The sequence below is a fragment of the Camelus dromedarius genome, chromosome 31 (genome assembly GCF_036321535.1).
Source record: "Camelus dromedarius isolate mCamDro1 chromosome 31, mCamDro1.pat, whole genome shotgun sequence".
Lineage (NCBI taxonomy): Eukaryota > Metazoa > Chordata > Mammalia > Artiodactyla > Camelidae > Camelus > Camelus dromedarius.
The window spans coordinates 15,369,516-15,384,093 of record NC_087466.1 but is presented as its reverse complement, the minus strand read 5'-3'; the positions used below and the strand labels follow the sequence as shown (position 1 = coordinate 15,384,093).

Below are 14,578 nucleotides of genomic sequence, written 5' to 3'. Positions count from 1 at the left end.
ACCACCCCTTCAAAACTTTACATTTCTGTGTTTGTATATATTGATGAACATACAGATATTCTTGAACAAAGAGGTGGAAAGAAAAATTGGTTAAATAGCGTTGCTTTGACACGTCGTCTTCACATATACGTCTGCACACAAGGGCCAATGTGACTGTTAAGTCTACTTTTTCTGTTCTCTTGTTCCGTCATCAAAGTTTCTCTTGGCAATTGTCAAGTGTGTGAATTTTAACGTGAGTAAAATTAATTCCCACCGAGATTCCACCACTGCCACCCCTTGCTTGGTGCAAACGACGTGGTTGAGTCTCTCGTGGTTGCAAAGTGTTTCTCTGTTTAATGGTGATGTGTTCATTCATTCATTCAACAAATATTTAATGAGCTTCTACTATGTGCCAGGCACTGTTCTAGGAGCTGGAACTATAGCAGCGAACAACAGTGTTTGCCTAACAGGACTGAAGAGTCCAGTCCAACACATATACAAAAGATAACGTTTAAAAAAAAAAATGACAACAACAACAAAAAATGCCAAACTGCTAAGAAGTCAGATTTCAGAATGTCTGCTTTTTCCAGAGGTTCACTTGCAATTAAAATGTGGGAGTGTAGAGTTCTGCATTCCTGGATTGTATGTTGTAAAGTACCATTCATAGGTAGACCAGAAATTCGGTCTTCAAGGTTGTCAAGTCTCAGGTATCTGAGTTTTCGACTTATTATTTGATTGATTTCCATTCCTGTGCTACCTTAGGAGGACTGAAACTAAGAAAAGATTTTTATCAAGTGATTTCTAACATAAAGGAAAAGTACACAGATTTCGTTGTCCGAATGTGTCTTGCCACCTGCCCGAATATCTTTGTGTTTGTGACTTCATTTATCAGAAGGTGCCTTTTGCTCAAGAACCTTGTGCTTTAAGCTGTGAAGTATATGGGACACAGGCAAAGAGGGGTCCTTAATACCGTTACATAATGATGATGCTTGGAAACAGATCCCAAGATGTTATTTGCATTAAAATATTTGCTATTATGATAAGAACTTTCAAAACAGATAATTGGGGTCCTCGTTACAGCAGTCTTTTGCTTTAATAAAAGAATTCTTTTCTAGGAACCCTTTAATACACAAAAAGCCCTTAAAGTATGTTTTTATTTATTGAAGTTCTGTTTACATTCAACTTTTCAAGATCACATCTGTCAGATTGCAATGGATCCTGTGCACCTGGTCTTAAAATTGAACACTTTACTGGACCCCAAAGCAAAGTCAATGCTTGCAGACTTCAGATTTTCAAAGGCTTAATCAGTAACATTTTATGTTGTGTGAATCTGAAAGTATTTTTTCCACATTTTATGGTCGTATCCGGTATAATTTCGTCATTCTTCAAAATTCTCATAATTACTCCCATTTCAAAGAGAAATTTCCTGATAGTGTGAAGAGATGAAAACTTGGAGTAGTGACTTTTGATATTAGTAATTAACTAATGGGTCCAGATTCATGAGAATTAATGTAGTTGCAGATATCTGCATTTGGAGAATGTTTCAGTTAGTTGAATGTTGTGTTTTATAAGATCAGTTTATAATACGTTGACAAATGAATTGGTATAATTTTCAAATGAATCACAATTTAAAAACAGTTTAAAAGCAGAAATCTTAATAAAAGAATGAAGAGAATGTTGAATTTGAGCTATTTCTATATATACACACACACACATATTTATGTCATTTTTAGTGAATTTTATGTTCTGCTTTGTGCCCATTAGCATTGTATCATATAAACATGACATGGTATGAACATCTCCAAATACTCACATCCTCCATATAACCTGTCTGTTAAAGGAATCGTTCAAAACTCCAAGTGTTTGAATCATTACATTAGTTTTCCTTCTTAGCTAGGGTTCTTGAGCAATCATTTTGTTAATGAGGAAGATACAAAATAATTTTTTGATCATCATACATTAACTTTAAACCTCAAACAAGTGGAAATTACTTTTCCTCATTCAAGCCTGCCATAGCAGCGAGAACAGCCTGAGGTTCAAGACCGTGGTCAGGGGCTTTGTGCTGTACTGAATTTTCACACTGTGTTGCCTTGTGAAGTCGTACTTCTCTAGGCAGAGATGAAGAGCTGCCTTTGTTTGACCTGTCCCACTGGCAGAGTTCTGATCCCAGCCCGCCAGTGTTGCATGTCTGTGTGTGAATACTTGGACTTGGAAAACCCAGGGCCAAGGCTCAGGGGTGGTTTCCTTTCCAAAGGCCGTGAGGGCTAGTAATGAAGAAACGGATGCCTGTTACCTGTGGTGCCTGTGCCAGAGTCGTGTTTCCTGTGAATGTCTAATGTGCGTTGGCTCCGTCCTTCCCTTGTACCCTTGACCGACTGTTCTTGTGTGTCTGTAGGAGCTGGAGGAGAAGCACCGGGAAGCCCAGGTCTCAGCCCAGCACCTGGAGGTGCACCTGAAGCAGAAAGAACAGCACTACGAGGAAAAAATCAAAGTAAAGAAAAACGTTCTAATCTTTCCTGGCATTCCTCCTGGAGCACCACATAGCTCCTCTCCCTTTCTGGGCACTTTGGGCCACTTCTTGCTAGAACAAAGGAGTGTCTGGGGTAACTGCTGTCCTTAGGTCATGGTGGGAGGTCTGGGGATGTTATCCATGGGTTTGGGTAGCAGAAGTTCAAAAAATTTATTTAAAAAATTTGGTCGTCATGTATCCCAGCTCCATCTTTAAAATGATTTTTGACCCATGGTCCTTCAGTCCATGAGTGTCTATAATTTAGATCTAGACAGATTCACCACTTTCTTTGCTTTTAATTTCCTTCCTGCACCTCAAACCTGGGATAATTTTCCTTTTGTTCAAATTACATCCTTGAGGACTTTGTTAAGTGAAAATCTCCTGGAGCCAAACTCTCTGTTTTGGGTGTCTGAAAATGTCTTTATTTCACCCTCATTCTTGAACGATGTTTTGACTGGGGAGAGAATTCTAGGTTGGCACTTATTTCTTATAAAACTCTTTGAAGGTATCATTCCATTGATGTTTGGCTTTTATTGTTTCTATTGATGGTCAGCTGTCAGTCTAACTTGCTTTCTTTGAAGCCATCTTTCTTTTCTCTTTGGCTGCTTTTCAAACTTTACTTTGTCTTTAGCTTGTTAAAGATTTACTGTGATATGTCTAGATGTGAATTTATTTTTATTTATCCTTCTTGAATTTGACTGGACTTTTGAATATATTGGGTTTTTAAAAAATCAATTCCAGAAAATTACTGGTTGTTCTATCTTTTCTTCCCTGTTTCCTTCCCTAATGAGAATTTGGTTAGGCATGTGTTAGATTTTCACCAATCTTTTTTTTTTTTCCATTTCCTTATCTGTTGGTACTACACGCTGGTTAAGTTCTGAATGATTTTCCAGTATACTAATTCTTACCTGTCTAATCTGCTGTTAAACCTATCCATTGAGTTTCAGATTTTAGTTATTGTGTTTCTTTTTTTTTTATTGTGTTTATTTCTTGGCATTCTGTTTGGTTCTTTCCCAAGTTTACTTAAGATTATTTAAGACAGTAACTTTCTATTCCCTGTATTCATTTGAAGCTTGTCTTCTGCTTCTTTAAACACATTAGTGTAGATGTTTTATGATCTGTACCTGATAATTCCCGAAGGTCTGTTTCTCCTCTGTTGTTTCTATTGGCTCTTTTTCGTGATGTCTGTCTTTTTTGTGTGCCTGGTCAACTGCTCATTTTCCTTGGATGATGATGATGATGATGATGATGATGATGATTATTATTATTTACTTTTTTAAAAATTGAGTTACAGTCAGTTTACAATGTTGTGTCAATTTCCAGAGTAGAGCACAATTTTTCAGTTATACATGAACATACATATATTCACTGCTGCATTCTTTTTCACTGTGTGCTACCACAAGATCTTGTATATATTTCCCTATGTTCTTTGGAACACTATTAATGGAAATTCTTTGAGGCCTTGAATGAAAATGTGTGCCCACCTTGGAAGGTGGCCCTGGGCTCTGATTTCTCTGTCTTCTTACCCTTTGAGGCAATCAAAAATGGGGATGGGGAGGGTATAGCTCAGTGGTAGAGTGCGTGCTTAGCATGCATGAGGTCCTGGGTCCAATCCCCAGTACCTCCATTTAAAAAAAATAATAAATAAATATAATTACAACCCCCAAAAATTAAATGAAAAAAAAGTGAAATTAAAGTTTATTTGGTTCAACAAATGCCTCAAGTTCAAAACAGCTTTGTGCCTTTTCTTACCTCTCTGGGTTTCTACTTTCACTTAGATTTTAGCCTGTAATTTCTTAATCTCTTGCCAACTTTTATTAGGTCCTTTTGGAAACCTGTTTTCCACATTCTGTCTAGCATTTTAAATCATTTTTCATGGAAGAGCTGACCTAAGTAATCCAGCCCACCATATAAAATAATATATTCAATTACTACTTCACTTACTGAAATTATTATTTTAGTTGAATTATTATTAATGAATCAGTGATCAGAAATGGCTGCCAGCCTATCTATTTTCCTTTGAAAAATCACATCGATTTCATAACGATTTTGGGCCAAGCCTTTAATTCTTCTGTTCTTGAGAATCAGACCTTGGTCATTACATCTTAAATACTGTCTCTTTCCCTTCCAAGTCGGACACTGAAAGAGGCTTTTAATTTCTGCAGTGATGACGTTATCGGTGTGGTTGGTGTTCCCAAAGAGTTGGCTGTTCCTTTTTTTTTTTTTGAAGAACCACACCCATTCATACTGACACCCTCATCATCATCCCCACCCTGGCATCTTTTTCCCTTTAAGCCCTGGTGTTACTTTTGATTGTTTTTCACTGAAAGAAATATAGGAAAAGAACCCAGAAGGGACCTCACAGTATTTTAGTGTGACCCCTCCCCCCCACTTTAGTGCATTTTATACTTTATCTACCAGTCCTTTTGGTTTGAGTTCTTCCTGGCTTCCAGACGTCTATCTTTGAAATAAACCAACTTTCAGAAAATTATGAGAATGTATACAATACTCCACTGGCACCTTTGCATGATGAAGATAACCTTTGCAAAATTCATTATGTAATTTGGGGTGAGTATGTTGACTTTCCTGTCCTAAAGCCGTGTTCTGTCTTAAATTGATATAAATGTGTACAGCGGAATCTCTCATTTCAGACACATCCCCTGCTTCCCTCCCATGCATCTTCTTGTTTGTCCACCTGCCAGTCAGAGCTGAGATGCGTGCGTTCTTGAGAAAGCTTATTCCTTCTCGCCCACACTCACCTATGCTGGTATCCATCCCTGCCAAAGCGGAGGTCTTAGTTTAAGCAGAGTCGTCCTGAAAAGGTGCTTTGTTGCTTTGGCATCTCAGGAAAAAAAGAGCATCCCTGGGCTAGACATTATGTGGTCTCTGCTGCCTTTAGATGGAAAGAACTTGGCTTTGTAGAGCCTAGAGAATGTGAGGGACAGATCTATTTTCTTCCGTCTTCCCTCCTGGCATCTTTATGAAACCATTTCTTTGTAGTCTGCTGTGCTTGGTGTTCCTGTTCCCTCCTCTGGAAGGCCCTTTTGGTAATAATTATGACCGTACCCCAGATTCTCTCCTTGTCTCGTTCATAATTTTAGAATCGCACCCCAACATCCAAGAGGACGGGCCCCCTTATCCTTCTGAGGTCCGTCCCTCCTCCCATGACCCTGTCCCCCACCTTTTATTCTTCTCCACCTCTCACTCTGTGTTTTCCATCAGTCGGTTCTAGTTTAAAGCCCTCTTTGAAATCCGTCCTTTCCTTTCTTCATCATGTGGGCCCCCTCCCTGCTGACTGGCTCTTTTTAAGGGCTGATGTCCCCATGAGCTATGGAGGGCCCTTCACAATAGACAACGAGGGAAAGGCAGGTTTCAGTTCCATCTGTGACCCTGATTCTGGCAGTTCTCTTTGCCGTGTCCAGTGCAGTTGGTGTCATTCAGAGAAGCAGAGTGTGAGACACAGGGTTGTGGTCCAAGGCCCGGACTACTTAATGATGTTGCCTTCTTTTTCTCCTTTGTTTTTTTGCCGGTCGTTTTGGCAACTGGTCGGGCTCTGTGTGTCCCTTGTAGACCATGCGATCAAGCCGGAGGATGCAACACCATTACTGTGTTATTTTTTCCCCTTGGGAACAGTCAGTGCTTACAGTGGCGTTCTCGGCACCAAGAACACATGATTTCTCTTCCCCTGGGAAGGGTTTCTCTTTCCAGTGACTTTTTTTTTTTTTTTTTTTTCCTACCAAGCTAGGTCAGAGGAAAGGACGGGGGAAAGAGGCTTTTTTTTTTCTTTCCTTTATGCTGTGTCTTCAGTCTGTTGACTCCCCACCTACTTTGTTGGCGGCCAGAATCCTCTCACCCCTGGCTGTTTTCGAACGTCAGCCTTGGTCACACGGACTTCCTCAGCCTTCACCTTTCCATCCCTCCACTCACAGCCTGGAGGTGGCGAGTTTCATTTTATCCAAATTAAGAGCAAGCAGTGTTCTGAAAACTACTGGTGCATTGACTGCTATCAGCTTGTCCCTGGGTCATAGCTGTAAATTACACCATCTCTAGAGAGATCTTTTTTTGTTTGTTTTTTGGAGTCCACTTCCATTTGGATCTGTCTCGAGCCTTTCTGGCTGCAGATTTAAAAATAAGTCCTTAGTTCAAGTCCACCAGTTACTGGCCATTTGATGGTGATACTGGACTTCTTAATCTCGTCCTGGCTGATCAGCAGACGCCCACTCCCAAAGTTGGGAGAGCTTGGCTCCCCCACTGCCTCTTCCCCTCCTTTCCTACTTTGCTCAAGTGCCTCTGGTGAGTCTTCTCTGCTCAGCTTTGCTCCTCAGGACACTGACTTCTTTGGTTTCCCACAGGTGTTGGACAATCAGATAAAGAAAGACCTAGCTGATAAGGAGACGCTGGAGAATCTGATGCAGAGACACGAAGAGGAGGCCCATGAGAAAGGCAAAATCCTCAGCGAGCAGAAGGCGGTAGGTAGCAGGAACCGCACAGCTGGCATCCAGGGGAGGGTTTGTGAAACAGGCTGGGCATTGCACACCAGAGACGAGTCCGTTTTATCCCGTGGAGTTTGCTACTCACAGAAAGCTCTTGCTGTGACCCCTTCCTCTCCTGAAAGCCACAGCTCAGGGGGGCCAGTTGGGCCTTTCACGCCCTTCTTTAAGAACTCAGGCTGGTCTGCCATCAGCTCGAACGATTTCAAATTGCCCCATGGTCCTTGGCATCCCTCAATCGTCTCCTTCCTTCCTGATCCCCACAGGCAGGTGGTTCAGAAACTTGCAGCTCAGAGTTTGACCTGTCTTGCTTGTTAATCGAGTTATTATCTCAGACCCTACTGAGTCTTTTCACATCAGCATCTCTAAAGGAGGGTCCTGGGAAGTGATATTTTTAACCAGCAACCCCCCCAACCCCCTACCCTGGCCAATTCTTATATTCTTATGATTCATTAAATTGCGGAGGCTTTGATGTAGAGAATCTAGGACAGTAGTGACTGGGTGAGAAGGAATCGCTCAGAAAACGACAACCCCAAGGGTGATGAGAAATCCAAACTTGCAGATTCAAGTTTTAGAGGCTCCTGCAGGCTCAGGTCGCGTGCAGACAACACGGGGATTTAATGAGGCCTGTTTACCCACAGAGTGCCAGGCTCCTGAATAGGCCCTCCTGTAAGCCCCTTCATGTGGGGACGTGCAGTCTCCATTGGATAAAACAAATGAGAGCCAGCCGTTCGAGCCATGAGATCCACGATCCGCAGGGTACAGGCTAGCTGAGTCTCTGGTCAGATCACCTGCATGTCAGGTGACACTTCTCCCCGACCCACGTGGCCCATGATACTCTGATTCTGGTAGAACCATCGATGTGTGAGGTTTCAAAGATCCCCTGTGTTTCAGATGATCAACGCCATGGATTCCAAGATCAGATCCCTGGAACAGAGGATAGTGGAATTGTCGGAAGCCAATAAACTTGCGGCGAACAGCAGTCTCTTTACGCAGAGGAACATGTAAGTATTCACATTCTAACTGCCTGCTCCATTACACTTTGGTCTTCTCCCCTGGGGCATAATCCCCGTTCTTCTGTCTGATGGAGCTGGGGCAGATTTAATTACTTCTGTAGTCGGGCCCAGCCCCTGTATATTTAATGTAATTTTGCTCTCTCTGAAGTGGTCTCAGCCTACTCCCATCCTCTCTTATGAGCTACGTTTTCTTAAATGCTTCAAATTACCATTGGATGACAGAGTGCTTTCCTCTCTAGTGAGGCTATTTATAGTTCACTTTTGGAGAGCTGCTGTCCTTGTCCCCTAGACTTGCCTCCTGTGATCAGCCAGGGGTGATCATGGGTGTGCCTGGCCGGGCCATCCATCTCGCTGGTGTTAAGTCAGGCCCCGGCGGTGAAGTGTGTGGTTCAGTAAGGACTCTCTGGTGCTCCAGGAGCATTTTGATCTTAATCTTTTCCCCCAAAGAATTACAATCTCCAGGATTTTTTTTTTTTCCCTTTAGATATGTCCCTTCAGAAGTCTCCTTGAACGTTCCCATCTTAGTTTAAACCAGCTTGATAGGCCGCTTGTTGGTCTTTGAGTCATTCCAGTTTCTGGTACTTCGGAGCAGTCTGGTGGAGAGGTGAGCACGGTCTCTGGGGAAGCAGGAGGAATACTGTCTTTTCTGCTCATCACCCTCTCTTCCCCAGGGCCTGTCTCAGTGAGTTGTTGGGGCACTTTTTTATTCTAAGGAGGCCCCTTTCTTTCTGATCCCCTATATAGACTCAGAAATGAAAAGGTCTACCAAAGGAGTGAAATGATAGTATCTCTTGCCTCCCCCTTGACCATGCCCTAATACCCTTGATGAAGGACTCTGAGCTGTGAGGATTAAATGGGCCTCAGGTCCCCATGCTGAGTCAGGACATGCCCATGAGGCCGGGTCAGGACAGCGCTAACCCAGGAATGAGTGTGGTCCACTTACTAAGACATACCTCTCGCTCCATTTTCTGCCTGCCCTTCTGAGGGGACATGCTCACCTCTAACAAGACTGTGATTTTTCTTGGCTCCTCCCACCACCCCCACCAGGAAGGCCCAGGAAGAGATGATTTCAGAACTCAGGCAACAGAAGTTTTACTTGGAGACGCAGGCTGGGAAATTAGAGGCCCAGAACCGGAAGCTGGAGGAGCAGCTGGAGAAGATCAGCCACCAAGACCACAGCGACAAGAATCGCCTGCTGGAGCTGGAGACCAGGCTGAGGGAGGTGAGAGTGAGGGGTGGCCTCCCGAGAGTGTTTGTTGGAGGACTCGGGCCCCAAACCAGCCAGGTGTGAAGCAGAAATCAGTCCTTATACAAGAGGCATTGAGGTGAAGAGCCCAGACGGGGCCACAGGGGGATATGGGGTAGAGTTCCACCCCCACTTCTTAGGGGTTTGGTAGCCTTGGGCAGGCTCTCCTACCGCCTCTCTGTGCTTCAGTTTCCTCATCTGGAAAATGGCCGTGAAAACGTATCTCAGTCCATAGGGTCACGTGGGGAGGTTGTAAGTCAGTGCATCTTCAAATGGGGGAAGGTGATTCCTCCTTTATCCTGATTTAGCGAGGGTCACGTGACCGTGTCCAGACACGGAGTTTCGCACACAGTTGGCTTAAGGACAGTAACAGAGGCCCCATGACAGTGGAAGACGGAAAGAGAAATCTAAACTTTCGGTTTGATGGAACATGATTTTTTTTTTCTTTATTTTTGTAACCATAAGTTTGTTTTCTATGTCTGCGAGTCTGTCTCTGTTTTGTAAATTAGTTTATCTCTGTCCTCTTTTTTAAGATTCCACATGTAAGTGATATATGGTATTCTTTCTCTTTCTGGCTTCTGGAAGGTGGTTCTTTGCAGAGGTATAAGGGAGCTGGGAAGGGCAGCCAGGTTTGGGGAGGAAAACACACATTGGGCTGTAAACATTTTTGAGGCTGGTGGAAGCTGACTCTCATCTCTTATACCGTGTATTTGTGAAACGCCTGCTGGGTGCCAGTTAGTAGCCCGATACACAGTGGTGACCAGACAGACCCATCCCTGACCTCGGGGCTGCCAGCCTGGGGGTGGGCGGTGGGGGTGGGGTGAGCCAGCACTGGCAGAGACAGGACTGGAGTTCAGGGACTGGTCACTGGCATTGGGACTGCCAGGCTGGGTGTGGAGATGCCCTGCTCAAATATTGGTGATGGAGGTCTTCAAAGAGCAGATGATCTGTCTTAAGGCAAAGACTTAAGCAGACAGCAGTCTCAGAACTAAACCTCATGTCTTAGTTTGTCCTGGGGTATTGAAATGAGGCCACTTCTCTAGACAGGTGTCAAGGTGTGGGCCCCTCCCACAGGACCACCTGGCCTGTCTGTTGAAATGCAGATTCCAGGCAGCTTCCTCTCTCAGCCGTTTTGAATGGAATTGGGTGGGGGTCAGGGTGGGGTGGGGGTGAGGAGCAGGGATTTGCATCTTTAACAAGCGCCCACTTCTGAGTTTGAGGACCATCATTCTAGGTTGTCCAAAAGCCTTAGGTGGCGATTTAACTCATCCAGGCTGTATTTCTACTCTTCAGTAAGTTTAACAACACTTCCCCATAGTGTCAGCCTTAAGAGTGTGAGTAAATAACTCAGATAGGTTTCTCTGAGCGTGGGAATGTTGTCTGGCTGGCTTTTCCGTTTCCACACATCTCTCTCATCACACCCGCCCGCCCTGCCTCTGTAGCTCATCTGGGCGTTACCGTGCCCCAGGGGAAGCATGTTGCTTTGTTCTGGAAGCAGTATAGCCAACCCAGCCCCCAGGGGTGGTGGGAGGAATTCAAGATGCTTCCGGAGAGGCTCCGGGCTGTCGCTGTCTGTACTCCGGGGGAGCCTGGAGTTTAGCTTTAAGTCTAAAAAGGCGGGTCTGCCTTCTCTTTGCCACCTGCTGCTCTTGAGACTGAGGGCAGAGGCCTCAGCCTCGGGTTTGATGCACCCGCAAGGGTCCTGGGTGCACATGCAGCGTTAGCTCTTCCCCGGCGGAGCATGGGGTTTAGGGGTCCTGGGTGCTCCTTTTGCTGGACAGCATCCTGCTCCCCAACCTCTGGCTGACACATGATGTGATGTCACTGGCCCCTCCTGGTGTCGCCAGGTGACATTGGGAGTTTGCAGGCATGCTGGCGGAGCCATAGCCGCCTCTGGCTGCTGATGTGCTAATAAGACAAACAAATGAGCCGTGCCACATCTTAGCCGTGTGACGTCTACTCCGTTACTGAGTCTCTCAGGGCCACACTGTGCTTGCCTGTGAAATGGCCTAATAGTCGTACCTTCCTTGTTGGGTAGTGAGGAAGACGAAATGAGTAGAGACAGTGTCTGGCGTGTTGACATGAGGGCGACATCTGCTGTCACATTGTCGTTGCCGCCGCCACTGCCACCGTTGTCACCATTGTCCTCACTAGACAGAGATCACAGCCTTGGCTTTGGCTGCTGCCGACTCGTTAAGGACCCCCTACATCCAGACTGTCAACCCAGACCCGTCTCTTGAGTTTCTGACCTGCTGTCCCCATAGACGTTAGACAGCCCCACTTGGATGCGTCCCTTGCAGCTCAAGTTCAACATGGCAAGGCTGAATTTCTTACCCGTCTCCTCAGACTGGCCCTTCCCCTCCTGTTCCCTGTCTTGGCCAGTGGTCTCATTGTGTAACTCAGATTCCCGGGAACGTGGGCATCACCTTTGACTCCTCTCTGTCCTTGGTTCCCTGCCCCACTCCACTGAGTTAAGCACTGCATCCTGTTGGTTCTCGAGGCTGAATCTTTTGGAAGTCTTTCTCCTCTTCTGTGGCCTTTGGGACTTGGGTGTCACCTTTTCCAGGGAGCCTTCTCCCACACCTTGGAGCTGGATGGGATGTCTCCTTTGGGTCCCTGTGGCTGTCCGTGTTTAGCTTACGCCCTGTGGACCCCTCGGCTGCCTCTGTTAGACAGCAGGCTCTCCGTCGGCAGCGAGCATCTCTTTCTCACTTGGCATCCCAGAGTCCGACATGGGGTCTGGCCTCTAGGACAGCTTGTCAGCGGTGGTTACGTCAGCAGATGTGTCGTGGTCTCCCACACCTCCATGCCTTACGTGTTTTGCTTTCTCTGCTTGGAATTTTCTCTCCCCTCTTATCTGTTTGTTTGGCTCCTCAGTACACAGATCCCCAGTTACCTCCTCTACCCCTGCTGTGTTCCCACCACATCCCTGCACATCCTGACCATTGCACTTGACCACAGTGTATAGAAATGGTTGATTTTGATTTTTGTCCCCAACTCAAAGGCAGAGACTGTCTTTCGTCTCTGTATATATATATTTTTAATGCAGAAGTTGCTGAGTACATCTTTCTTGAATGGATGAAACGTTGAGTAGATAGATAGATGGGCAGACAGAGGGAAGAATGATTAGTTCACGCTGGGCATTAACTCAGGTTACCTAATAAGAACAAATCAGAGCAAGAATATTTAAAATAAGTAGCATTCGGTCTGTTGTTGCATTTGTATTCCCTGTAAAGGTGTCCGTGCTACTAATAAGAGGTTATTTATATTCATCATAATTTTCATGGGAGATTCTTGTGTGGTTCTCCTTAGATGCTTCCCCAAGCATTTGAATATTCAAAAGTAAGGGATGGTTTGCATATCCGTTGCATATACTCTTAGATGTGCTCAATTCTGTTGATTTTTGAGACTCATAGAAGTCAGAGCCGTCTCGTTGATTTTTCTCCTTCTCAAGTGCGTACTGAGAATTTGTTTCCATGACCAAATTTAAGATGCAAGTTGAATGGCAGGTCGTGTCTTGGCATTCTCTTTAGTTAAGCTCAGCGAGCATCTCTCTCTCCCTCTCTCTCTCTCAGGTTAGTCTAGAGCACGAAGAGCAGAAACTGGAGCTCAAGCGCCAGCTCACGGAGCTGCAGCTTTCCCTGCAGGAGCGCGAGTCCCAGCTGACAGCCCTGCAGGCCGCCCGGGCGGCCCTGGAGAGCCAGCTTCGCCAGGCGAAGACGGAGCTGGAAGAGACAACAGCGGAAGCAGAAGAAGAGATCCAGGCGCTCACGGTAGGCTGGGTGTGGAGCTGAGGTTTATGCTCACTGTCAGAAATGCCAAGAGAGAAAAAACAAGCCACCGAGTTGCTTCACAGGCAGAAAATTGGCTTATGTGGGCAGCTTCATCGTTGGAATTAGTGTACTAGGTCACTAATTGGGTAATGTCTGAGCTTTCCTAAGTATCCTGGAAGGTTCCTCCTTTATTTGTTTCCCTCTTTTTAAAATCATCATCATTATATTTTAAGTTTCGGTTTAACCAAAGTCCATTTTATATGGGTCTTCTACTTTAGTTTTCAATAATCATTAAAAAAAAATAGTAATCTTCTACCTTACAGTGGTCTTTCCGCTATATTTCTGTTTTTGGTTTGGCTCACCTCATTTGTGTTACTTTTTTTTTTTTTGTAAGCTATAGATTGTTTCTTATGTATGCATTTTGTTGGTATGTTCTGGATGGAAATGATTCTACTGAATGAGAAATTGTTTCTCTAAAATGGACCTGGCTTCCCTGCTCTTTCTTAGCGACTAATTTGATCAATTAAAATGTGTTGTCAGGAGATCGGTCCCTGGTGGTGGTGGGTGTGTGGGGGGGTGATGGGCACTGGATTTAGACCGTGGTTCTTTCTGGAAGTCTAAAAAATGTGACTTCATTGGCCAATTTCCCATGGCTGATCCTTCTCACAGGGACTGACCCCTACCAAAACTGACAAGAAGTTTACCTATAACATGCCAACTTCACGGTTTTGTAGTGGGAAATACAACCACCAAGGTGACCAGCATGCTCCAGGTGGCTAATCCTCCTGTTTTTCCCCCTCAGAGACGTATACTTATAAATCCCACTTCTCCTGGAAGGCTGCTCAGTGGAGCGGAACTCTGGGCATCGAAAGCTGAATGAGTTTAATGGCAGGCACTCCTCATGGTGACACCTTGCACTTGGCAGGCAGGCGGGCACACTCACGCCTGCTGGTCAGGGTGCCCTCTTCCACGGGCAGGGCACAATGCAGCACAACGCAGTGTCTTTTTCAGTAGGGCACCTCGGTGGGTATCCTACTCTGATTCGTTCTGGATGCTGTCCCCTTCTCCATCAGCAGACGTTTCTTAGAGCAGAGATACTTCCCTTAGACGACCGTGTGCACGTGTTGCTTGTGATCTATCCTGTTTAAAAGTAATGCATATATGTGTATATACGCATAACATGTGTACATGTGTATATACATGTATACACACACACACACACACACACATACATATATATCTGCATATGTATATTTTAAAGTAATTTCTTAGAAGTTATATCCCATTGTTGGGTTTGGGGACCAAATTGGGAACATGAGCTGAGAGGTCCAGGGTGCACAAGGGCCAGTCTAGGATACAGGGGCTTCCAGGATTCTGGAGATGCAGAATAACTGCTATACAGAAGATGGCTGTGCATCTTAGATTTTCCAGCACTTATGTGCCAAGTTCAGATATTGACTGTAACCTGAACTTCCTCTGTCTCTATGAGAACACTCATTAAATGATGTCATGTGCCCCCAATATTTGGTTTGGAAAAAAAAATTGTTAAAATAGCTCTTTGTTTA

General features: G+C 44.9%; 1 protein-coding gene across 1 annotated transcript in view; it reads left to right on the top strand.

Moving 5' to 3' along the window:
* CIT (citron rho-interacting serine/threonine kinase) overlaps positions 1 to 14,578 on the top strand; it is a 148,041-nt gene that overhangs the window by 87,803 nt on the left and 45,660 nt on the right. The window contains exons 19-23 of the mRNA XM_031442804.2: positions 2,375 to 2,470; positions 6,841 to 6,957; positions 7,873 to 7,982; positions 9,042 to 9,216; positions 12,816 to 13,013. Of these exons, the coding sequence (XP_031298664.1) occupies positions 2,375 to 2,470; positions 6,841 to 6,957; positions 7,873 to 7,982; positions 9,042 to 9,216; positions 12,816 to 13,013 (696 nt within the window). The remainder of the gene's footprint in view (positions 1 to 2,374; positions 2,471 to 6,840; positions 6,958 to 7,872; positions 7,983 to 9,041; positions 9,217 to 12,815; positions 13,014 to 14,578) is intronic.